Source organism: Mytilus trossulus, chromosome 8 (assembly GCF_036588685.1).
Source record: "Mytilus trossulus isolate FHL-02 chromosome 8, PNRI_Mtr1.1.1.hap1, whole genome shotgun sequence".
NCBI classification, from domain to species: Eukaryota; Metazoa; Mollusca; class Bivalvia; order Mytilida; family Mytilidae; genus Mytilus; species Mytilus trossulus.
Genome location: NC_086380.1, coordinates 27627992 through 27655433, shown reverse-complemented (window position 1 = coordinate 27655433; position 27442 = coordinate 27627992). Strand labels below are relative to the sequence as shown.

The following is a 27442-nucleotide window of genomic DNA, read 5'->3' as shown; positions in this document are numbered from 1 at the left end:
TTTTTTATTTTGTTTTGTATTCGAGCCTTCCTGATGAAAGCAGTTCAGTGAGAAGCGTTAATTTAAAATTAATTATTAAAGACATTTTGTTTAATGAAACGAGAATATAAACTGAAAACCAGACATGTCAAATGTTTACAATAAGTATATACATCTTAAATACTTACACAGATTGTTTTGAGTTTCTTCTAAAACCTGAAAAAATATCAAAATAATAAGAACTGCAAATAAATATCTTTCTCCCGTAAATTATTTGTGAAGAAAAGTTATTAAGTGTTACTAATCATCAGATAATTTTAACACAACACATTTTTATTGGCCAGTTAATGGGAAACAGTGTACGATTAATCCGTTCTAACCCATTAACTGATTGAGCCCAAACATTCAAAAAATGCTCTGCTTGAGTTATCATAAGAACATCTGTCTTATTACGGACAAAATAACGAATACGATGTGTCTGCGTGTTAAAACACTTGAGACTCATAACTTGTCTTGGTCTGACGATAACACTACTAATCGTTTTATCTAAATAATTTAGATTGTGTGCCATTTGCGATTTTGACATTTTGGCCTAGATTGGAATGACATGGCCTATAAATGCATGTAAAGCAGTAACATTTTTTGCATATCTGTAAGATTTTATTTTTTCAATACATTGTTCCACAATCATCCTATTAACTTAAAGAGTCAAACGTCATTGGTAGGTCATTTGTAGTAAAAAACGCAAGACAGGTGTCGGCAATTGCAGGACTGGCATTTTTTATAAGCCTTTTGATATCTTCTGAAGATGACATTTAAACTCGAAAAGCTTTTGATACCCCTTATTCACTAGATATCATAGTACACCTGTTGAAGGTAAAGCAAGTCTCGCAAATTGAAATTCTAGAGAACATGTACATACGTGTACATTAGATTATTTAATTGATAAATCTCATTTATTTTTTAATACTATGATTTTAATTTTTCAATTGTCAGACAATTTTTTATCATTAACACAAACCATAACTAGGATTTGAAATAATTACCAAATTATCCAAGTAACGACATATAACATTGCAATATGATCTGATAACTTTTCCAAGTTATCCAATAATACCTACGGATAAGGAATGCTAAAGCGATAACTACACTTAAAATTACTCCTCCTGTAAGCATTGCAATACCAGCATACACTGTATCATTGTTTCCTTCCAGTTGTATGGTGTTGATCTTTACTGTAAATACTATAGTAGAATAAAATTCATTTAAACGAATTGATGTAACCAAAACATTGCATACTTACTTGAGTGTAAGTTTCAGACCATATCAAAATGTGGACCATATGCATATATATTTGAACCATACGTTAACGTTTGGTAATTAATGAGTCAGAACATATGAGTACTAGTATTACGACCATATAGTATTTAGTCTATTTCATTTTCAAATCAATGGAACCCACACATATCTATTTACATTCTCTCGGTATTCTATAAGTAAAAGCGTATACCATGTTAAATGAACAACATTAACAACAACAACAAAAAACAAATAGCACTACAATGTATACATTAAACTCTACAGATTATTTATATTATTGTGTAATCAGTATAATCTTTTTTTTCAGTTTTATGAAATGTGGTAGTGATCTTGTTTTCGGTCAACTACCGTAATTTTGCAGTTAATTATAGCACACGTACATGCTAACATGCACTATTCTTTAAACGAACGAATTCAATAGCTGTAATCTCTAGCGCCACTTTTGAGAGTGAACGGAGCTTAGACGAAATCTTTTCTCAAGAAATGATGAGCAAGTTGTTTAACCTATTTCTTTACCAGTTTTTTTTCGAGCATGGTTTTTGGCAAAATTTGATTCAAAGTAATACATAAAAAGCTTTACGTCTTTAAAAAACTATTTCAAATTCGTTGGTCCTAGCATCGAAAACTGTAGCAATTCAATTACACGTCTCTGATCCTAAGACCAATAGTATTAACATATCTAAGACCAACTTACTTTCCAAATCAGTTATGCACTCAACCTTTTCTGATACAGATATACCATTTGCATTCGATGCTAAGATGCGAACGCTGTAATTTGTTCTTGGCAATAATCCTTTAACGTCATATTTGATAGTCGTTGATTCACCTAAATCCATTACTGCTCCCGATCTAGATTTGTTGTTTAGCTGTAATGATATCCAATACTCAACAAAGAATGTTTGTTCCCGTCCTCCATTGAATTCAGACACCCATAACACGTGTAGAGACTTTGTCTTACAAATAATATTAATATGTACAGGCGGTGTTGGAATTCCTTAAACATGAATAAAACAAATTATATCCAAAATATAACAAATAACCTAGACATGTTTAAGACATTTTTGTATACAAGACTATTCTATATAAACCAATTTTGATTAATTTGAATTAACTGTTTTTCTCGCTTGTTTTATTTGCAATCATTTCACATATTTTCTTTGATTAATATGTACAGAAACCCACATTACAATTAGTTTTGTCAATAGTTTTCTTTTTTTGCTTGCCGAATAAAAATAAAAAAATAAAACCCACATACATTGAAAAATGAAAGGAACATAGAGTATATTGGAAGATCTATTGCAACATGAATAAATGGTGTTACCTTTTTCGATCACGGATACCTGAATGAATAAATCCCCATTGGCATTATTGGCGTGCATTGTATATATGCCAAAATCCGAGCTTTTGATATTTGAAATGTACATGGTCGAAGTGAAAGCGCTGACTGTCCGTGTGACGTTTGTTGAGCTAATGGTTTTGCCAAAGACCCAACGAATACTGGGTGGTGGATTAGCAACAAGAAATACGGTTAGATTCAAATCATTGCCAATTTCAGTGGTAACTGTTGCTGGAATTTCTCTGTACCGATTATCTAAACGTGGCGAACCTGAAATAAAATCAGCATAACATTTTTGCTTATATAACGTGTTATAAAATATTCAATTTCTACTACTAAGATATAGGAAGATGTGGTATGAGTGCCAATGAGACAACTCTCCGTTCAAATAACAATCTATTAAAGTAAACCATTATAGATCAATATACAGTCTGAATCACGAAGCCTTTTATCACACCGAACAACAAGCTATAACGGGGCCAAAAACTACTAGTGTAAGACCGGTACGTGCAATCCAAACAGGAAAACAAACGGTCTAATCTATATAAAAAAAACGTGAACCGAGAAACATGTATAAATTACATAAACAAACGATAACTAATGTACATCAGATTCCTTACTTAGGACCGGTGCAAACATTTGCAGCGGGATTAGACTTGTTAATGATACAACACCTTCTCTCTTTTTCTACAACAATAGTATAACATTACAACAATTGGAAGACTTAATTAACACACTATGAACGCATAAATTTGATCTGCGATACCTGAAAGCAAATGCATAGTTAATAGAATTATTAGGGACACACATTCAAGGCCAAAAGCAAACACACCTGTCCAAACAAAGCCATGACAAGACACCACCGCGAAATATTAACCTACCCATAGAATATCACCACTTTTGAAAAAAATGGCTTTATAATATACATGATATATACAGGTAAATGAAAAATAACTTTGTCATTTATGTATACTACTTCTGTGTATATACAACCCAATAAGGACTACAAAGAAAGTCCTGTAATATAAATAACATAATTTAACACTTGATACAAGACATATGGAGTGAATATCAACACTAAATCTATACAATTAGAGCTAGATACAGATTTAAGGAGGATAATTTTTATGTTCTTAGAACGAAGAAGTGAAAATTAGTAGATACTAAAAATAATCAAAGCTGGTGTATATAGACAAGATCCATATTAATATCATATAAGAAAAAAACAAAACAAATAGTATCAACAGGTCTAATTAACAAGAAAGTACGATTTGAGAGTACTCGCAGTTACTGACAGCTAGTTAAAAGTCAAAACAATAATGATAAAAAATCATTCATCAGAGACTTAAATCAACTAAAACACATCCCAGGGATTTAGTATTTAAACGTCATGATCAGTCAGAGAAGACATGACTTGTGCAATGCCAACAATAAATGTATCGACTGGTAGTAGGATAATGAGGAGTGACTTCTTTAGAGATAACAATAACGTTGAGTGTGTCTCTATACATCCCGCTTTGGTACGATAACCCTTACTTATAAGTTTGTTTAAAGGTTCGATGAGTTAACACAGATCACATAGTGATTTCCGCGCGTTAAGTACAATTTTAACGTAAAATTTAGGATGTCAAATACTTGTCTGAATGAAATCATCAATGAAGGATAACTGTAAAATAATCCACATTTTTTTTATTTTTTTACTATAAATATATAGTATCTTAAATTATGTGTGTCACCGGATACCATATTAAGTATAACATTAAAGTCTTAATGTACTTACAAGTAACTTTCAGGTCAGTCTGTTTACTATCGGTTATTTTCAATCCATTTACTGTATTTTCAGTTGCACATTCGTATGTTCCTGTATGCAGACAACTAGTTGTGTTAATAATATAACTGCTTACGACAATCCGGTCTTCTCTCTGCAGAATTTGTTTTGTTTCATCTGATATGAAATACCAAGTAACATTCGGTAGTGGATTTCCAGTTACCTGACATCGCAATATAGCTGTTACATTTTCAGGAAATGTTAAACCATTTAAAATATCCACTTCAGTTACACTGGTGTTATCTGAAAAATTGCACAACTGCTTGTTTCTACTGTATAAACTGTTTTACTGGTCGATTGTTGCAAAGTCTGACTTATACATTGTCATAGTTTAATAATAAAAACCCCGTAAAAACCATGTTTCGTGCAGGTTTCTTGAACGTCGTTATATTGAATAGTTATGGAATACAAGTGTGAGAGGGTCTGTCGTGAGTTCGATTTTTACTCTGATGAATATTTGTCTCGTTAGCAATCATAACCAATCTTATTTTTCAAATGTGTAGGGCTTTAATCTTCTTTTGACCAATTTAATTTTGATTGTATGCGTACATTTTTTAGAACAAATAACCATAACCAATTGCCAAAATTAAGTAAATATATATTCAAAGGTCTTGCAATGAATACAAATTAATGGTTTTGCTAATTTGAATTTTCAACTCACAGATCTGAAATAGTTGCCATATAGTAAAGAAGTCAGCTAATAAATGCTTGAGGATTTTAATTTTTGAGGTGAAAATCGTTGCTTCACGTAGACCATCAAACAGTAACCTGTAGACTAAAGAAACAAAAAAGATGGTGCTCGTTGGTTTATTTTTATTTTTAAATTTATGCTAATGTAATGTGGTCGAATCATTATTTAATATTTGAATTTGTCGAATCAATTAAAAATCCAGAACTTTGTTTCAAGAGGTAATATTACATAACCAAACCACAATAATGGTAAGCTCTTACGATCGACAAATACATTCATTTTCACCATATCCATATACACATTGCATACGAGATATTCAGCACATATTTCACACCCGGTAATTCAAAGTAAACCTATTGTAATAATTAACAAAAATATATTGCATACTCACAGAACACAACTATACTCAAATCTCTTTTTGATGTCAATATGTCATATTTTATACTGTTGGACGTGGCTTTGCAAGAATAATTTCTTTTCTGATCCAGTCGATCGATATCGGTTAGATATAATACCGACTGGTTTTGCTGTAGCTGGGTCATTTCTATACCATTTATAACCCATTGAGCATATGGTATCGGATTGCCACGTGTGTTACAGATAATTGTTGTATTTTCGCCTTCGACTACATATACTGGAAACCTGTCGAATTCAATCTCCGGATAATCTACAATTATTGTGATATGTTTGTTGCGTGTGATGAGTTGTTTAATGAGCAAAATAAAGGATTGAAAGGCATTTTACTTGTTATTACAATTAAATAGTTTCAGAAGACGAGAGCAACATTTACAATGAAACTTCGCGGATATCATGCTTGATCATGACTTGAAAGTCAGTATTGAATTTAACTGGTCTAAAGTTTTTTGTTCATATAACAAAACTCTAAGAACTATGTATAGAGTACTGTTGGTAGTGTTGTCTGTATTTTTTGTTGAATACTCCAGACTCCAGAAACTGTAAAGACCGTGATACACAATGGTTCTACTTACATTCAACGTTAAGTTTCAAAAATGCTGGTTGCAATATGATGTTGTTTCTTAACGTGAAATCGTTATTGACAGAGCACTTAATTTCCTGGTCATTGTGTGTCTTAGACAGTGGTTCGATTTGTAGACGGGAATTGTTTTGCATCTGTGTCTGTTTGCCTATCATCCATTTGTAAACTGGCTCCGGGTTCCCAACATCAGCTAAACAATTAACTATTACTGTGTTCCCTTCAAACCACGGAAATTCTTCTCCTAAACGTAAAGCTGGTTCACCAGGCGCATCTGGAAAAGACAATAGTGAAAATAAAAGAAAATGGAGTAAAGTGTAGTTTGCTAATTGTTTCGAAAAGTAGGTCATTTTGGAGATACGACATCATGCCACTAAAACAACGCGAAAATAATTCATGTGATCATCTGTTTGTATTTCATTTTTGTTCTTTTAAAAATACCATTATTTAGTTGAATACTTCAAGATCGATAATTCACTGGCGTGAATCACTTATTGTTATCTGTAGTTTTCGTACAGCATGTTTTATGCATTTATCAGAATATGATTGTTTGTTCTTTTTCTTATAATAACAACAGGTGGAAACGATTTAACAAATCTCTTAAATAAATAATTGAAAACAGAGTAAAGTGTAAACAGGGATAAATTTGTAACCTTAGTGATTCGGGTCATTCCAAAAATCGGTTTCCCCTACTGGCGGGGGTAACAAATCTAGTCTTTCGGTGTGCACAGTCTGGGTAAGAGAGTTAAAGGGCTGGTAGATGTATGTTATCAAAATAGGTATTAAATTAGTACAAATTATTTAGAACCGTTACTAGAGGTTGCTTGACTAATTAAGGTATTGATACTATAAAATAAAAATATTTTAAACTACATATAACACAATACTTTTTCTTCTTGCAATAGTATTACAACATTTGACTTTTATACACTTTACACAGGAATTCCAATTTCCAAACCTAAAGACATATCCAAAGAGTTGGTCATGCTTGAATAATAAATAAGAAGGACCAACAAAGATACAAGTATCATGTCTATGGGAGCGATAAATCTTACTTTGCTGCCTTAAACAAAAAATAACTCTAAAACTGACATTATCAAGATGATCGATTACTTAATTGACAACATTCTTTTGTGTTACGTTAACTTTGGAGGACGTGTTTTTCAGAAAACAATGGACATTCCAATGGGTACCGACTGTGACCCTTTTCTTTTATTAATTCATATGAGATTGACTTCATACAAGAACTTCGTATGAAGACAAATAAGAAGCTTATCAGTATTCCTCAACTTTATTTGTTTTCTCACTTAATAATTAGTTAAGTTAATATGATGGTCGCATCTATCTCATCGATGTTAAGACAAAAAATACAACACATACACCTTGGTCTAATTTATAATTGACTTTCATCTAGAAATTGACAAAATACTCAGATGGATTTTTAGACCATTAAGTCAGCAGGATACATGACATAAATTATAAAATGAAATAATTACACTCAAATAATATTTATATAAGGTTTCTTTACTTACAATACACAGCCAACTGATGTTGTACATTCGGTCTGTACGAATCAATAGGATGTGTAGCAAAGCAGGTGCAAACTCTTCCATTAAAGGTTTTGTTGACTGTGAATGTGACAATATACTCCGTTTTAGTGTTAGAAGATGAATTTTGTGTAATCCCTTTACAATCCCAGGTAAGGGAAGCCAAGGGATTGCCTCCGGAAAGTGAGTAGATCAGTGATACGGAGCTCCCTGAATCAACTGGACCAGGTGTCGCTTGATGTATTGTAGGATTACTTTCTGGTGGATCTTAAAAAAAAATTGACGCGTTGAAAAATAATCATGTTATCTGGTGATAAGTTTTGATTTATATATTTACCGATTGTTTTCAATAACCATGTTTTGACATTTCGAATTAGAATGGATAGGTTTGATGGTAAAGCAATTAGTATCATGAGACGCATAGCCTGCCAATGAAAAAAAGCAAAGCATTGTTTTAATCTTTAGTGATTCTCATTTGTCAAGAATAGAGTTTTATTGCGGTTTTTCTTTTCCTAAAAAAAAATAAAAAAATTGAAGTATCTGAAGTGCGAATTCATCCTCAAAAATTAGAGTGCGTTTTCCTGATCTCCAGAAAAATACATGTTTGCATCAGTGAACTACATACTTATGAAAACTATTCAAAAAGGTTAACAGGAAGATGTTACGGTCAATAATGTTATTTAAAGATTTTTCATTTAAATAAAGCACATTTTCCCCAGTTTAGCGGATGTATTTTTACCGATAATATTCTTCCTGTTTATTTCAAAGATTTTCTACATGTGTAATATATCTCCTTGCGGAGTTTTACTTTCGTATAATTAAGGTTCTAAAACAGGTTTGTTTTACCGAATTTGCAATAGGTTTACTGTGCATTAAAATAATCTTTTTAATAATGTAGGAACGATTTATTATGTATATTATACTCACAGATAACGTTCAACATATGACTGGCACTATCAGAATAACTATCGATTGTATCTTGTGACGCTAGACAAGTACATACTGTATTATGGTAAGAGCTGTTAACATTGAATTCAATTGTATTAACTACGGTGTTCCCTGAAATTGTCACGTGATTGTTACCACTACAGTTCCATGATAAAGTGACAACAGGGTTTCCTCCGTTCAGAGTACAATTCAGAAGAACAAGGTCTCCAGTATCGATATTTCCCTCTGGAACTTGTGTAATTGTCGGTGTAACCTCGGGATGAACTAGAATATATATTTGTTTTCAGACAAACATGCATATGTTAATTCATATTTTATGTTGATCAAATATATTATATTGTACATGTTTGTGATGCTTTAAACAATCCAAAAGAGTCGCTCAATTTATTATATAATTAGACGAGGAACAATTACGAGCCTTAACATTTGTATAGAACCTTTCTATTGTGGAATTGTATATAAAATTAAAAACAATAGAACGGCGTTACATATTAGATAGCACGACTGACTTCACCAACCATCAGAACTCAACTTTTCCCAGAACATCGATATACAGAAACGAAAACTACTGATGAACAACACATGATCTCCAATAAGTAAAGGAGGATTAAACACTTTTGACATGGGGATACATCAACCCTTTTACGAAGTATGAACATATACGAACATGTGTCGAAACCTTATATTAGCTGTGAAAATGTTTTTGTCGTTTTTGTCATCGCTTAATTGATGTCTCATTTTTAAATAATATCCCATATCTTCTTTTAATTTTTATAGAATTAGACTGTAAAGTACAATGTATGCTGATTGAAAACAGTAAACTCTGTCATGTATATTCAAATTTTGGTGTAGACAGGTAGTCAAATTGTAGAGTAAATCGATATTTCTTCCTGTATTCAATCAGATCAAAAGTGCTTTTTTCAATGCTTAATTTGGTTTAACTATTCAAATTAAGAAGGGTAAAGGATTAAGCCATAGTCAAACTGTTCAATTTCTGTTTAATTAACTTACAATACACTTTTAGGCTAATAACCTTTTCCGCTGTAGCGTTGTACGACGCAATACGATGGCTGGCAAAACATGTACAGATTGTTCCATCGTCCTGTTGTCCAACTGTTAATGCGATATCCAGAAAAGCGGATTTTTCTGAAGATTTGTTGATAGCAGTCCCACTACAATTCCAAGTAAGAATTGCTAATGGATTCCCACCAGATAAAGAGCAAGTCACATGTAATGTATCTCCAGAATTAATTGGTCCTGTAGGATTCGCCGTGATAAGAATTGTATTAGACGACGGAACCTCTGAAAAAGACACTTTCAATTGATTTGTAGTAGCTTTGAATGAAATAAACTGCCTGATGAGATAAATAATACTTATCATCCTGACAAATCTGAATTATGATGTGAACTTGACAAAAGGCAGATGATAGATTAACATATAAGCACTTGTTTCTGAATCCATTTTGTGAATGTATATATAGAATGTACTTTTATAATTAATAATCAACATAATTTGTTTGAACCAAAAGATATAAACATGTGAACCTTTTTCAAGATTTAAAAAATATATATTTATTGGAATATTTGTTTTGTCCTTTTTTTAATAATATTTTCCTGTCTCTTTATATCGTTTTTATTAATCCTTCTTTACTAGTTTTCCCCCTCCAAACGTCAATTGAAGTGTATGTAACAAAGTTTCCCGAGACATAACGTCAAAATATCATTACGCTCCAGAAAAAAAAAACATGTGATAATACCCGGGAGCAGTTGATAACGAAAGTAATATCACATGGCTAAGACACCTCTTCAAATGTAATGGATAACAAATGTATCAATTACAGTTTATCAAAGGGTACAATTATACCATTTTTTTCTACAATATATGTTAAATTGTATATAAAGAGTGATGACTTAAATAATACAGATTTGTATGTAAAATATCCATTCTTTCTATCTCCCTCTCTCTCTCTTGCATGCACACAAAATCTATCTTTATGTCTCACTTTCCTTTCTTTCTCAGCTAGTAACCAATCTTCAAAAAGAAGATTTAATGTTGATAGACATAGATAATACTTAACTCAGTAAAAAAAACTGACCTATAATGGATATCACTGTGGTTGCATTCTCAAATACCTTTGATGCTCCGTTGGAAAATTTTACACTACATCTTATGAACATCATATGGTATTTTTGCTCTACGGACAGTAAAGTCAAATTAAATTCTCCGATAGCTAAATCACAAGTAGTATTGTATACATTTGGATTTGAAATTGATATGCGGCATGTACCATCAACCGCTTTTTCAAAATATAAGACATTAGGGACTCCATTAGAATTTGTTTCGTCGTAAATTGAAGTACTTTTCCATAGATCAGTTATATTTGTCTTGCACATCAATGTTAGAGGTTGACCGAGATCAGCGTATGCTGGTGAAGGTGGGTACATAACAACATCAGCACTTTCAGTGAAATTTTCTGCAATTGAGATAAAAATAAATGTCTGAATATTGGGGTGTTGGAGAAAATCTAAATGTGCTTTCATAAAAATATTATTTAAAATTCTTTAATTTGTTTGTACCTGTGTTTGTATAAAGAAGGATACTAATAAGAAAGTATGAATATTAAATGAACTAAATTATTTATTTAGCTGAGCGCATTTCATTTGTTGATAAAACATGTAAACGTCATTTACTTTACAAAATTATATTTAAATTGCACCAATTTAGTGTAAACAATATTTTTATTATGGTAAATACAAGTATAAATTATAAACACATACACAATAAGGATCCAGAAACAAGCAACAATTGCTTATATTAATATGTTTCCTTGGTAAATTAAATACATTATACACAAATAAATCAAAACTACATGCTCTGTTACATAATAAGAATATTGATATTGTCAGTTGAGTTACATAATGAACTGAAAAGTAAAGAAAAAATGCAACTGATAAGACGAAATGCTTACAGGTTTATTGTGTGAGTCATTAGTTTGTAAACCTTTTAGTTTTGATAATGAACCTTTGTACCATAAGAAATAAACTAATGTTTTCTTCGTTCGAAATTGTATCTGAACTATTTAATAGAAATTCGGTGTCCATTAGTGCCGTTAGTTTTAGGCTGCATCAAACTCCGACATATCTAAAACGATGCGCGACAAAAACAGACTCAACAGGTCAAACCGTTAAAATAGGGATACCGCAATCATCACTGTGTGACAATATCGACCAGAACAAAAAAGAAACAAATATTTATCAAAGAAGCACAAATAAGGATACATAAAATTTGAAAACAACAGGCATTGCTTACTTATAAATGTTTTTTTTTTAAATCAACTCAAATATTTGAAGTCCTGTGAATGTATTACAAGGTTCACATCAACTATAGTTGTTAATCGCGTGTTTGCCGTTAGAATGGACTAGTGTTGTGAAAATAATTGTGTTAAATTGAAGATTATATATCCGTCACAAAAATGACGTCACTGTGTCTTGAGCTGTTGTTAAAGGAAAATGATCGTTGTTATTTTGTGATTAACATATTGTAACGTATATTATGATTTTGCTATTTATTGTATTTTTTTCTGTGCTAAATGTTCTTTTGTTTGTTTGTGATGTTTTCCCGTCGCAATATGTCTTTAACATTGCCATATAAGCGAGAGGTTAACTAATCAGAAACCCGTGTCATGCTTACATTTTTTCATTTAATGTCCTGTACCATGTCAAGAATATCACAGTTAATATCAATTATATCGTTTCTATGTTTGTCAGTGTGTCTGTTTGTTCCGTTGCATTCCTTTTATAGTTGATGTGTTGCTATCAGTTTTAATGTGGAACCTTTATTTGTTTTTATTTCATTCGATTCATGACTTTTGAACAGCGGTATACTATTATTGCCTTAATCAATCATAAAATATGAACAATTCATTTTTGACGAATGAAGTGACAACATAAATATTCAACTTTCAACGAAAGATATACAATTTAAGAATTAAGAAAGTAATAAAAACTTAAAATTTTACATAAACTATTTTGGCGGCAATAAAATATGATTTTGGACGCATGAATATAATACCAATAGAAACATTTGTCTTTTTCATTTTTAAATAATTTCATATAAAGTTGTACAAATTACAAAACAAAAAAAAACACCAATGAAACAGAAAACGTTTTAACAACATCTATAATCAACAATCATAGACATATATCTTTTTGGCCATCATTGATTGATTGCTAGTTACTAAACGTCCAGTTGCAAACATGTCATGCATATTCAGGACGAGAACAAGTTCACAATAAATACAATAGGTAGGTCTAGTCGTTAAAGAGGCCATTCAGGATGATGTTCGGGGAAATTAGAACTGCCAGTGGAAAATGAGATTATATTGAATAGGGACAGAAATTGTGTCTTGCAACAGGCCACCAACAGACCCCTCAAAGAGTTGTTGCAAGGATTCTTAACATGCAAAGAGCGTTGCACGAGGCATCGGATTAAACGTCCACATTCTGACCGGACGTGACTGCAAACTTGATACATCCCGCAACCCAAACGGACGCCCCACATCAGCAAGCGTTTTACTGCCGGTCGGGAGAAGACCAAGTGACCATATTTCTGTTCCCCAGTAATCCGGGGGCGGGGGTTGTAATATAGTAACAAGGATTAATTTGATGTGAAAAGTAAAGATATGTATTATTCAATAGGGTGTCCTATTAATCATACATGAACAGCATTTCCCCTTTTTTTATAGCCTCGTACTATATACAGCTGACATATGACAACACTAAACAGTTTTTGTCTAAAATTTATATCGCATAAGTATGAAAATAGACATTGTAGATATTGCAAGTATAAAGTTGTATTTTTACATGTAGTTCTTTTTTTATAATATAAAATAGGGAAGTGTAGAACTATAAAAATTGAGAGGTGCATGTTCAAATTTACATTTTGTACTCACCGAATTCAAATAAGGATTTGATAATTTTTTTCGTATTCTATAATTATATAAAAACCCGATGATGTATATGTCACACACTTACCTGTTATGCTGTAGTAAAAACACATTATTACTGATATTTGTTTAAAAATATTCATTTCTGATTTCTCCCGTTGATTTTTTTTATATCGAAACCTGGAATTTACACTTACGTGTGTTGTTTAAATAGAATACGAGGACGTTTATATTTCACCGAAAATAACAATAAAATACTTGTTAAAAAATATTGAGTATCGTATTTGCATAGTTGGCCACATTTATATTAATTGTGACGCAATTCACGGTCGCATACTTGCATGTATTACGATATTCTTATGTTTCCTGGTAAGAAGAAAAAAAAAAAACAAAAAAAAAACAACAAAAAGAGTATTTAAACTAGAATTATAATTAATTTTTTATAGATATAAGATTTTAAACAGATTTAAATTTGATTTTTTTAACCTGTTAACATTTTGTCCATTGTATTTTTTGTTTTATTGTTTAATTTTTTTATTTATTTGTCTTCATGGTCTAGGAATAAAGTCATAATCTTTTATGCACTGGTCACAGCATTTCATGAACATAAAGGTTTGATTTACTTAACATTTAATGCATATAAAATAATAACCATCATTGAAGGTCAACAGATCAGATTTTCACCTGTTTAAAAAGCGAACGTAACCATGTCATAACAAATAAATAAATAAAATTGTGCATTTAAACATCCGATGTGTTTCTTGATGACTCATATTTTGTTTTAGTAATGACATAAATGTTAACTTTCCTACAATTTCATTTCAATGGAATATTTTTTTTAAAGTTTTTCGTATGTGACACACTATAATTTGGTATAAATTCTTTACTTGTATAACTAACTACATATGGCTAGAACAACACACTTAAAGTTTCTCAATTGGTGATCAGCATGATCATTTTTTTTTATATAAAATTATATTAAAATATCCCCTTAAGTTTATGTACTGTTACTACTTTCTGAATGTGTAATTTATGACCATGCTGATCATAAATGGGGAATCTGTAATTATGTTTTTTAGTCAGTAATATAATTAAAGAATGTATATACATTGTAGGTGTTATACCAACAAATCACAATGCTTCACATCTGGTTAAATACAGAAAAGGGTCGAAAAGAATAGTCAGTATTTTTCTGATTTCACTTTTTTTCCATTCAACTTGAAAGTTATAGAAAATCTTGTGACTTGTATTGACCTATTGAGGTTGAAAGAGTTATAACTTGGATCTGGATTCAATCACACTTTCTTAAACATCCATTTAACTTGTGGTATATACCCATTTTACTTTAAACCAATCATATTCTTTTAGTATATTTGTTTTCTGATGATCGTATAGGTGAATAAAAACTTTTTTCAATAAATTGAGGCGGGCAAAATTTTGTTTCTTTTTGTGGTTAACATTTTTATTGAATAACTAATATCTGTTCAACAAACTAGACAAGACACGAACAAATAAACAAATCTCAATGACAATAAACCAACTGATAATAAATTAAACACACCGCAATGTAAAACATAGCAGTCTTAATCAAAACGAAACATCTTAAAGTTTACGTTTATTTTACTAATAATTGTCTGGCACATTGGTTTGCTCTGTAAAAAAAATAACACGGGACACAAATAATTCTTGAAAAATTGAATTGAACATCACAATTTTTGCACAAGCTCAACCGTTGAACGTAATATTTGTTTATAGTTCATTTAAGTATTGCACCTGTCAAATACCTTGATATTTTTTTGTCATTTTCAAAAACAATTTTATGTATTTCTGCCCAATCAAATTGTCCGAATACTTTAAAGATAAAAACTTCAAATGAAAGAATAAATCGAAAGAAAAGTGTAATTGGCTGTTTACTTTTAAACATAAAGTTTGACGATACATCATCCTTTTGATCTTTTAAGATATAGGACGAATACTTTTATTCATCAGAAGATTAACTTGTTATACATGATATTCTGTTAACCAATCTCTTCTCACTCTGTCAACTCGACCACCCTATTCTGTGGTTTCATATCTAAGATTTATTTTCATCAATCGATATCATCGGCAAAAAGTAAAATCTCATAAAAAACTGAACTCCGAGGAAAATTCAAACGGAAAGTCCCTTATCAAATGACAAAACCAAAAGATAAACATATCAAACTAATGGACAACAACCGTCATATTCCTCACTTGGTACAGGCATTTTCTTGTGTAGAAAAAGGGTGCAAGTTATTCTTCAATTTCATATCTTTGCATGAAGGTATATCAAACAAATTCAGCAATTACAAGTCAAATGTTTTGATATAAAATGGTAGATTTTGAATAATTGTCCTTTTTGTAACTCTACTTATAGTGTTATGTTTAAGATGTTGAATGCTTCGTAATGCAAGTGTGTCATTGATTGACCTGAGATGGATAAACCTAGTGAAGCACTTAATATAAATGAGAAGAAACATGAACATGATTAAAGAGATGTGGAATAATTGCAGGTTCTTATTTTCGTTATATGTGTAGTCTGTTAAATAATGTATTTGTCTTTATCTTTCTGTTTTTTTAAACTTCCATTCAGGAGCTATTTACTTTTTTTTAACCTTGGTTTTCGTTATTTGCATACTAGGCACAAAAAAAGGAATATGGAAACGGTAAATAGAGACATAAACCTGACAAAAAATGTAAACATGCCCAACTACACCAATTGGACTTCAACACAGTGAGACAATCCTGCACTTGTAAACGGGCGTCAGCTGACTTCAAAATAACAATGTATACTAGTTACTAAAAATGGTCGTAACACATAACCTCGAAACATATAAATGAACTAACCTTAAAAAAAATACCAACTTAAACCTATCTTTCATATGTGAATTTTCCGGTACATGATATGCCTGTATTGTTTTTTGTGTCACGTAGGAGGAAATATGAGTGAAATATTCATAAAATAGTATATATATTCCAAACGTTACAAACTAAGTCATAAACGAGGAAAACAGTGCAGACCGTGACCAATAAAAGAAAAGGATATATTTGCTACGTAGGTGTTTACTCAGAAAATGTAAATGTAATAGCTAATACAATCAAAATCACAGTTATCTAGACTTCTATGGTAAACTATTTAGAACGATAAACATAGGAAAATATAATCCAAAATCGGTATTACGAATGTGAATTAACCAGTATGGGTGATTGATTATTGTTTACTTAACGTATTGTGATGGTATTACATGCCAATTCAAGAAGTAAAATTAATATCAATCTGCCGAGTGGTCAAACGGTTACGAGGTCAAGTATATATGACTCCTGATAAAAAGAAAAGTTTGTTTGAAAGAGTTGACATTGTGTGTTCAAACAGGGTAATTCTGAAACCAAAAGAAATTCATAAGCTCCGCATTCATGTGTTGACATGACCTGATTAGGCTGGTTATTTTAAAATTCTTCACAGTTACAAGCAGACTTAACTGCAGCATGACTCTAAAAAATAGATGCTAGTGAAACCTGATTACCCTGAATTCAAACTCCGTTTCACATTTTTAATTTTACAAGGGGACAAATGTAAACCATACATCAAATAATGTAAAATAAGGAAATACATAAAAGGCATGATTGCAATTGAGACAACTATCAAACAGTTAAAAAATGAAGCAGATGTGGAGAAGGATCTGCTAACCCTTCCAGAACACCTGTGACAATCCCTCAGTTTTTAATGGGGTTTGTGTTGTTTTGCTTTCAGTTTTCTACGTTGTGTCTTGTGAACTATTATTTAGATATACAAGATATTGTACGAGTGCCAATTAGAGAATTCCAAGTCACGAATTATAAAAGTAACTCATTTGTCTTTTTTCTTTTTTAGCCATAGCGTTGTCAGTTTGTTTTAAACCTATATATTTGAATGTTTAACTGTATGTTAGTGCGTCAATGATTCATAATTTTGCTTAGTTACAAAATGATCTCAAAAGATCAAAAGGATGGTGTATCGTCAAGCTTTATGTTTAAAAGTAAACAGACGATTACACGGCTATTCAACTTTTCTTTCGATTTATTCTTTCATTCGTAGTTTATTTTTTAAAGAATTTGGACAATTTGATTGGACAGAAATACATATAATTGTTTTTGGAAATGACCAAAAATATAAAGGTATTTAACAGGTGCAATACTAAATTGATATGTTGATAAAAATTGATGCAAAGTGCAACAAAAGTATAGGAATACGACAAACCATTGTATTAACAGCATGCACTATATACTGTGCACGAAAAACATTTTAACGAAATAATTAAATACGTAATAAGTTATTTAATAAGTAATGTTCATTAGCATTGACCATCTTTTAAACAAAGACGATCATTCAGCCTATCTTTAAATCTATATCTGCATACCCCTACAATATAAAAACATAATCAAGATTTAGCAACACAATATAGCATACACCACTGAAACGCCAATCATGCATAATTATATAAATAAGATGTGGTATGATTACAAATGAGACATCTCTCAACAAGAAACCAAATCACACAATATAAAACAACTATAGGTCACCGTTCTGCCTTCAAAATTGAGCGTAGTATTATAGTGTATAGTTAATATGATTGATTCAAATAAGATCGTTGTTTGTCTTTGTACAGCGTCCATGTTATCTGAAATATCTCTTTAATAGAAATAAAACAAATACGGTCTGGTTGTACGCATGACTTTGGTCAGCTTAAAACAATATTGCAATATAATTTGTGGAAATGGATTGCATGAAGACCATTGTTCGATTAAAAGATACTTACTTAATTAATTCACAGTCATGGAGTACCGGCTTGTTATTCAGGCTATTTTGTTGAATAAATCTATTCACATTTAATAAGAAATCAAGATGTTGTTTTGATAATGCGTTTTTATATAAAATAAGATGGGATATGAGTGCCAATGTGACAACTCTTCCCCAAATTGACAATGTATAAAAGTAAACCATTATAAGTCAAGGTACGGCCTTCAACACGGAGCCTTGGCTCACATCGAACAACAAGCTATAAAGGGGCACACAATTTACTACTGTAAAACCATTTTAACGGGAAAACCAACAGTCTAATCTATATACCAGTAGAGGCTCTAAATAGTCTGTATCACTGACGTTGGACTAAATGCATATTAAACCAAAGATATTCAGAATTCTGTTTTCTTTTCTCACCAAACTAACTATAAATTCTGTCATTATAACATCAATGCATCCTGTAATAGGTCCAAGAAATGCCCGTGTAGCATTTTGTTATTTCTTTGTGTTGAAAACTTTGTTCTTGTGTGTTTTTAATTATATTCATGTAGTGTGTATGTTGCTTTTGTTTGGCAAGCATAAGTACTAGCAAGATCTTGCACCTGTTAAATTATAATATAATTATATTGAATATAAAAAAGAAGATGTGGTATGATTGCCAATGAGACAACATTCCACAAAAGACCAAAATGACACAAACATTAACAACTATAAATCACCATACGGCCAATTAAGTTTGATAGGATTGAGTGTATCTTCTTTAAAAAAGTGAAAAAGACAAATGCTGATGAAATGTGTGTGAATTTGACCGTTTTTACCCTTATTTAGGTACAAATTGAGATACAGATTACAACATATCGTTTGTGTAAGACTATTTCATCTATTTGGGTTAATATTGAAGAATATGTTTACGCTCACCATTGTCTTTTCCTTAAAAAAAACCCATATTGTATTACGTCATTCAAACTTAGTACAAAAGTGCTAAAAGTTGTATTACACCGAGTCATAGTACAATCTACATAACGGGACCACTATACGGAAAACTAGATCTAAACAGACAGGTGATATTTCAATGCATGTTCTTAAACCAATGGTTTTAATTGTATAACACAGCAGCTTGTTCATACAAGTGGTCTCTTCATCATGTTTGGTTGATCCTGACTGTATATCCTGACTGGAAATCGAAAGAAGTCTCACGTGTTTTAATTTGGTCTCGTCATATAAATGTATATCGTTGAAAGCAGAAAAGCAGTTTTGAGGTATTAATCCAATCATCTAACATTCAACTTCTAAAATACAGGAAAGTATCACAAGAATATTTCACATTTTCAACCAAATGGAACATAAACATAACTTGTCCCAATATAAAAATGTTCCAAAATTGCTTACCCACTTCACCATACGGTGGATTATTAAACCCTAATCCAATACAATCAAATGGTTTGCTACATGGACACCAAATAAGGAACCCGGCTCTAAAAGTGGCATTTTGATTTCTCACGAGACATTCTACAAAATATAACGTCCTTGATAATATATAAATGAGTAGATTTAGTTTTGGAAAGTAGTCTATCATGTTAATCTAATGTAACAGACTTATGATGTTTAATACGCCAGACACACGTGTCGTCTACATAAGACTTATCAGTGACGCTCAGAACAAAATAGGTATAAAACAAAAGAAGTACAAAGAAGAAGAGTATTGAGGACTCAAAATTCCAAGAAAATATGTCAAATACGGCTAAGGTAATTATGGCTGGATTAAGAAAATACTTGATGTCTCGAAAAAATGATTTTCTTATTGTTTACTTTTTTTATGAACTGAGAGAGAGAGAGAGAGAGAGAGAGAGAGAGAGAGAGAGAGAGAGAGAGAGAGAGAGAGAGAGAGAGAGAGAGAGAGAGAGAGAGAGAGAGAGAGAGAGAGAGGGAGTGTGAAAGTTGTCCATGTACCTGATTTCTCTATGCCAAAAGGTTTACAAGTCCCGATATAGTCCGTGGATCTCTTTTTCCTTCCTTTTAGTGTTTGACGTTCGGCACAGCATTGGTTGAATCCACATTCTTTTGAGGTATTGCATTTTATAGGCTGAAATGTGTTTTTTCATCAAACATAATATTAAGACAAAGAACAAAATCAGGACGCTGACGCTAGATATATATGGTATTTCAATAATCAATCAATTGAATTGTCATCTGATCAGAATAAAATTTCGTTTAGGTGTTTGTACCACTATTGAATAAAATTGAGAAAGGAAATGGTGAATATGTCAAAGCGACAACAACCCGATCATAGAGCAGACGAAGGCCACCAACAAAACTTCAATGTAGCGATAATTCACACGTAGTCTCCTTCAGCTGGCCCCTAAAAATATGTATACTAGTACAGTGATAATGGCCATCAAACTAAACTTTAAATTCTACACAAGAAGTTATGATAATAGTATACAATTATAGCCTGTGTTTGACGTCGTATTTCATACACATGTAGGTCATATATCATTTTGGTTATTAGTTCTTGTATTATAATTTAACATGCTATCTGTGTTTTGATGTTATTTCGATGGCAGTTAACTTCTGTTTTCATCAATCAATATCTTGTAAAATCAATAATTCACATCGAATTTGAATCAAATGCAAAAATATAAGAATAGCAAAACGTTTACCTTCTTATTTGTTGTTGCTGCGGCTGAAAAAAAAGTCATAGAATGTAAACTTTCGAATTATTTACCGCCGCAAGCATATGCACATATAACAGATTTGTATGGTTCTTGACGCAAGAATATGTATTGTTTTTTCTTAGAAAAAGAATGTTATATTGGCAAATACTTTGAATTAAAGAGTTCTGGTCTGATAATATATAAATATAAACAATTTAATAGCGAATGCATCTATAGTAGTTTTATCATTTGTTTCAATGGCTCTTATTCTGACCAGTACTGGTATATAGATATACATGTATACTATTCTATTCTTATCTTCTCTTCTCTTCTCTTTTCTATTCCATTCTATTATATATTATTTCTTTTTATTTCATTTTATTTCATTGTATTCTATTCCATCACATTCCATTCCATTCCATTCTATTACATTCATACCATTATATTCTATTCCATTCATACCATTCCATTCTATTCCATTCTATTACATTCTATTCCATTATATTTCATTCTATTCCATTCTATTCTATTTTATTATACTTTACGTTAAAATGCAATATTTTGATTGGCTAAAACGAGGGTGTCAACTTACTCTATCACATGGCTGAGCGGGTGACAATTTTTTTTTAATGTTATCCTCTTGTCTAGACAAATCAGAAATCGATAATTCAAAGAACAATGAATTGAATTTACATCAAGAATTAAATACAATGCTTAAGTTCTATGTTTTGGCTCAGATGCTATTATTATCGACTGTTAAAATAGATAAAATAAAACGTCTTTCTTGACTTTTTTTTTCTAATGCCTGTAACGTTGTTAAGAACGTGACGTCATAGAAAATACTTTTAAAATAAAAGTAATCTGTAAAAGCCAATAATGATAGGACATTCAGTATAATAAATTAAATAACACATAGCTGAGAGGGTGATGGAGCAGATTGGAACCCATTCTATTCCATTATATTCTATTCAATTCCATTCTATTCTATTCTATTCTATTCTTTTATTCTATTTTATTTTATTCTATTCTAAACTCTTATATTCTATCCTATTTATCATGACCTTAATAAGTCCTGTAATTCTAGAAATTAAAAACATTCTTTTTTATTCTAAAAGCCAAAACAAATATAAACAACCGAAAACAAGTGGAGATTCACATTAACACACTCACACAAAAAACATATTTTTTTTGAAATTCATAAATAAAAAGCACAAAAGACAAACTGTGGATACCAAGGTGATACGCCAGCTAATATGCCGATGAAAAACTGACAATTACAAAAGAAAACCAATAGAAAGATGACAAAAAGACAACCAAAGTTCACAACTTAAATCTACACTATATAAAAAACTGAAGACTTAGTTACACTAAATGTATCAAATTTACTAAATTCCTACAGTTACAAAACGTATTGTACGACTTTGCCCCTCGCAGAGCTATATAGAAAAATAGTATATTAACGGGTTTTACACGGACACTTTTTAGACAAGAACGCTTTTTAGTTGTTACACGGACACTTTTTATGAATAGAATCACTCGTGCATGATCAGTGAGTTCATGAACACTTTAACTTTCAATTAAATTTGAACCTTTAGATTCACCGACTTATTTCCTGTCTTTTGTATGAACAAAATATTTACGATACCATCAATATCGATTTTCAAACATTTCCAGGTAAATACTATTCATATCAGAATACTAAGGGATTGGACATTTAACTCCAATAGTGGAGGGTTTTCTCCTAAAATAAATATTTTGATCCCAAATTGTATGAGAAAACAGTTATCAGGTCAAGCTGATGACAAATTAATGTTTTGCAAGATTCCTGATTTTCCGAATACCGTTAATAGTGCTTATTTACACAAAAACCAGGGGCGGATACAGCCATTTTTTAAGGGGTGTTCCTTACACAGGACAGGGCCGGGGGGACGGGGTTTCCAGCTATATGTCCCCTTTCAAATTCATTGATCGGCCAAAAAAGGGAGGGTCCAACCCCCGGACCCCCTCGATCCGCCAATGAAAACATTTGGGGGATGGCGTTGAAAAGTAAATAGTTAATATACTCAAACATAGAACACACCGCACCCTTTATGAAGCAAAATATTCGGTCAAAAAATGTTTTCTTCAATATATGGACGTGAATAGTATTTGCTAAAGTAAAGAAAGGATGATACTGACGTGTATTTTTCAATAAAAGTAAGACAGGAAATAAGTAATTAAAAATCAAATCTAATATCAAAAGATAAAATCCCTATCAACTCACCAAATTGCAATGCCCGATTGATACTATAAACAAAAAGTGTTCATGTAATACACGTCCAAATAGAAGAGGGACATTTAAAGACGTATCGTATCCGTATCTGATACGCTGACGTATCCAAACGTAGATATGGGTTATTATTCAAGTAATTATTTACGTGCTGTAAAAATAGTACTAGTAATCGAGAAACGGGAAAAGAGATTTGGAGAAAAGGAAACGGGAAAAGAGATTGGGAGAAAAGGAAACGGGAAAAGAGATTGGGAGAGAAGGAAACTGCAATGTATATTTTTTATCTCTTTCATTTCTGATGTATAAATAATGTATGTTGAATTATTGTTGAATTTATGTATTAGTTCTGTTAACATATACTTGCTTCTTGTATTGTATGTCAAAATCTGGACTTAATTATATTTATTGCGCTAAAGGTGATGTTTCTATTCATTTCAGTACTTATTATACAATTATGAAAACATAATCATTGCACGGACGACAACAGAAGTTGACATTATCACACACATAACAATCACGTGATTTCCGTGTCAATCTATATACTTGTATATGTTTTGAAATTTGATATTTAAATCACTAGAACTACCCAGGCGTGAAGTTGAAATTTAAAACAAATAAAGGTAACGTTAATAATATTTATACACTTACTTTAGATTTGCTAATAAAATGGAATTGAATCATCAACATCATATGAGTCGAATTGATTACTAATACCATTAAACTAAACTTAGAAATTAAAATGTAGCAGGCAATCCTTTTTTCAAATATGTAGTAAAGTACATATTCTAGGGTGCGCTCGACTTTAGTGACTTAATCTCGGACTTAATACAAGTTTTGTTTTTGAATAGTTCAAGGGGTACAATCAAAATCACGTGATGGATATACACACACCGGAAGTTACAGTCGAACTCGCCGCTTGAAAGGCTAGTAGTTGCATTTTCTTGTTTATATCAATTAAATTTTGATTAATAAGCTGGCCCACCGAGTATCGGATAGTATGTAGTTTTAAAATACACTATTGTTTTTGCTAGAAAGCGTGCACCTATTGCAAACACTTCGACACAGATATCTAGTGAAATTTTGGAACTGTGTCGAAGTGTTAGCATTAACTGCACGCTTCCTAGCAAGGATAATGGTGTATTTCAAAACTAGATAGTATCCGACATTCGGTGCACTACCTTATTTATTAAATTTTATTGACATAATTCTTTGTGTAATCATACGTTTTTTGATTGAGTTAAGTCTGCTAATTGATATTTTATCGTATGTTTTTATATGTTGTGATGTTATGCTATTGTTTCAGAAAAAGGGAGAAGGTTTGGGCCCATTAAAACGTTTAATCCCGCTGCAAATGTTTGCACCTGTCCTAAGTCAGGAATCTGATGTACAGTAGTTGTCGTTTGTTTATGTAATATATACGTGTTTCTCGTTTCTCGTTTTGTTTATATAGATTAGACCGTTGGTTTTCCCGTTTGAATGGTTTTACACTAGTAATTTTGGGGCCCTTTATAGCTTGTTGTTCGGTGTGAGCCAAGGCTCCGTGTTGAAGGCCGTACTTTAACCTATAATGGTTTAATTTTTAAATTGTTATTTGGACGGAGAGTTGTCTCATTGGCACTCACACCACATCTTCCTATATCTATAAACGAGTTAATACGACTACTTACCTTTCTAGCGGTCTGCTCGCCTGTTACTTCCGATGTGTGTATATCCATCACGCGATTTTGATTGTACCCCTTGTAGTTGTTAATGACTTTTTGTTAACAATAAACGCTAGCACATTAAAAAGTGTGTAAACTATGTTTAAAATTTTATATTAAAAATCTCTTTATTCCAGTCTGTAGATTTTAATATATTTGCCACAAAGTCCCGATCTTCTGAACGATGTTTCCTTTGTATTATATATGCACAATATGGCAAATCTCTATTGTGTCATTGCTGTTTTGATTTTATTACACATTTTCGTAATACACATGGCTACAGAAGGACTCATAAATCTTAAATTCACGACGGAGAAGTGGTGATGGTTTAAATATCGATTGATTACATATACACGAGTATTCATAAATTGAAAACTATCATGTAATAAAAAGAGTGTAGTAATGGGTATAAATGAAGAAAGATATCAAACATAGAGAGACATATTTAGACCTGAAAATAATCTAACACGAACACATAGATATTTTTTCAGATACGTCAACGTATCAGAAACGGATACGATACGTCTTTAAATGTCCCACTTCTGATTGGCAGCAAATTTAGAAAAAAATCATTCAACTTATGTCATCAATTTTAGGCGGTAGGCAGCGATTGGATCATATAGTAACACGTGTTTAATCCCAATCTAGAGACGAGCATGAATTAAAAAAATCAGACTATATGCCTGAATATATATAATATTAAGACAAAATTCATTTTTGTCTTCATAAAAAAATTTCATTCACTATTGAAGTAGGAAATTCATTATTTTGAAACCTTTATATTGTTATCGAATTTATATCAGTGGAGGATCCAAGTCCAAATCCTGGACAAAACAGGTGAGGGTCCAACTTTATGTCCCCTTATAAATGCATTGATCGTAAAAAAACAATTGTTTCAACCTCCGGAACCCCCACCACTGCATATTAAATTCATGTATTTGGCAACATTTGTACGATTTTTTAAAAGGGAAATAGGGGGATGGAATGGTACATCCTGCATTTTGTCATTAAGTTTAAAGATCACCGCCTGTTTATTTTAAATGAATAAGCCCCTCTCCCTCCCCTTTTCCGTTTTGTTAATAAAAATCAAACGTTACCTTATTTATCACTAAAATATTTCTTTAATATATCACTTTTTTACGAAGTTGCATTTTAAAAGGTCTTAAAAATATGTACAACATTTATCTTTTATTTGAAATAGTTCTTTTTTTAACAAATTATTAAATTTTTGATTCTTTTTCTTGAAGAGAAATGAAAATAAATGTGTTTGTACTATAACTTTACATTCACTACTTTATGGCTATCAAAATTTCTCAAATGTTAAGTCTTGCTTAAAGTATTATTACTTTTTTGAAACGTCGTACAAGTCAGTTGAAAAACAAAAGTAACAGGCCAGTTACAACCAGCCGAATAGTTTTTCTGCACTTTTAGTCAGGTCAAGGTCCTCGGCTATCGCCTTGGATCTTGACATTACTACTCGTGCAGAATCTATCCGGCAACGGTTGTTACCAGCCTGTTTCTTTGTTACCTTTGTATTTTATCTAATACATATTGTACAAACAATAATTATCATACAGCTAGAAATACAAGTTGAAATAAATGATATCAAAATATAAATTCTAATGTCACACGCTTTTGTCAGGCAGTTGTTGTCCCACGGACGATACTTTGTTCCTTCGATTTGTACACATTTTCAAAGCAAGTTGATTTATCTGTATAGTATTTTAAACAACAAAATTACTACAACAAGGTTCATTCTAATACTTGTCAATTCAAATCATTATGGTGGATTTCACTTTTTAACGTATTCCAAACAATGATTAAAAGATTTCAATCAAGTAATAGTCCGGCCGATTGATGCAGATATAGAACATAATTGCTCACTTGATGAGGAAAGCATGAAACTCTGCATAGCAGTTCTTGGTAATATACCCTTTGATTTCAGCTATGGACCCACTCTGTTAATCCAATATGGCTGCCATTTTCAAGATGGCGGAAAAACGGTATAAAATTCAAGATTGTCCTAAAAGTATTCTATATAATTTCGGAAATTAAAGTAATGATTCTTTAAAAATAGACTTCATGTTCTTAAATTTGTTATCAATTAATTCTAAAGTATAAAACAAATAATTTGGGTATTTCTATAACACATTAGTTGCAAATATAGCTGCATATACAAAAACAAATAGTGAAATTCAAAATGTTAATCAATATCCTAATGTAACATGTTATTGTAATTGTTCTTTAAACGCTTTCAGTTTTAATGGTTGGAAGGAAATAGGTTGAAACGAGTCGATTGACGTTAATAAAGGTCGGTTAAATGTGGTGGAATAGTAGGTAACTCATCTGAACATTGAGGCAGTGCCGAGGGCACCTTGACTCGTGTCTCTTCAATGCCACGTCTTACGTCACTTATCTCGTTTGCATCTGCC

At 31.5% G+C, this 27442-nt stretch overlaps 1 protein-coding gene across 1 annotated transcript; it reads right to left on the bottom strand.

Moving 5' to 3' along the window:
• Window positions 1–163: 163 nt before the first annotated feature.
• Window positions 164–13702, bottom strand: LOC134727532 (hemicentin-1-like). Its single transcript, XM_063591912.1, has 12 exons — window positions 13678–13702; window positions 10932–11117; window positions 10508–10675; window positions 9655–9945; window positions 8623–8907; window positions 7681–7962; window positions 6144–6422; window positions 4416–4706; window positions 2798–2905; window positions 1994–2293; window positions 1101–1223; window positions 164–195 (listed from the first exon to the last, which is right to left on the bottom strand). The coding sequence occupies exons 1-12, from the start codon at window positions 13700–13702 to the stop codon at window positions 164–166; spliced, it is 2370 nt and encodes a 789-aa protein (XP_063447982.1).
• Window positions 13703–27442: the final 13740 nt, after the last annotated feature.

What these genes read in the sequence shown, in the direction of transcription:
- LOC134727532 (XM_063591912.1), bottom strand. Translation starts at nt 13,702, where the DNA reads ATGTGTTTTTACTACAGCATAACAG. An exon ending in TTTTTACTACAGCATAACAG is followed by an intron (nt 11,118 to 13,677) that starts GTAAGTGTGTGA and finishes TCTCAATTGCAG; the next exon opens with AAAATTTCACTGAAAGTGCT. An exon ending in TCATATGTTGAACGTTATCT is followed by an intron (nt 7,963 to 8,622) that starts GTGAGTATAATA and finishes TTTTTTTTTAAG; the next exon opens with ATCCACCAGAAAGTAATCCT.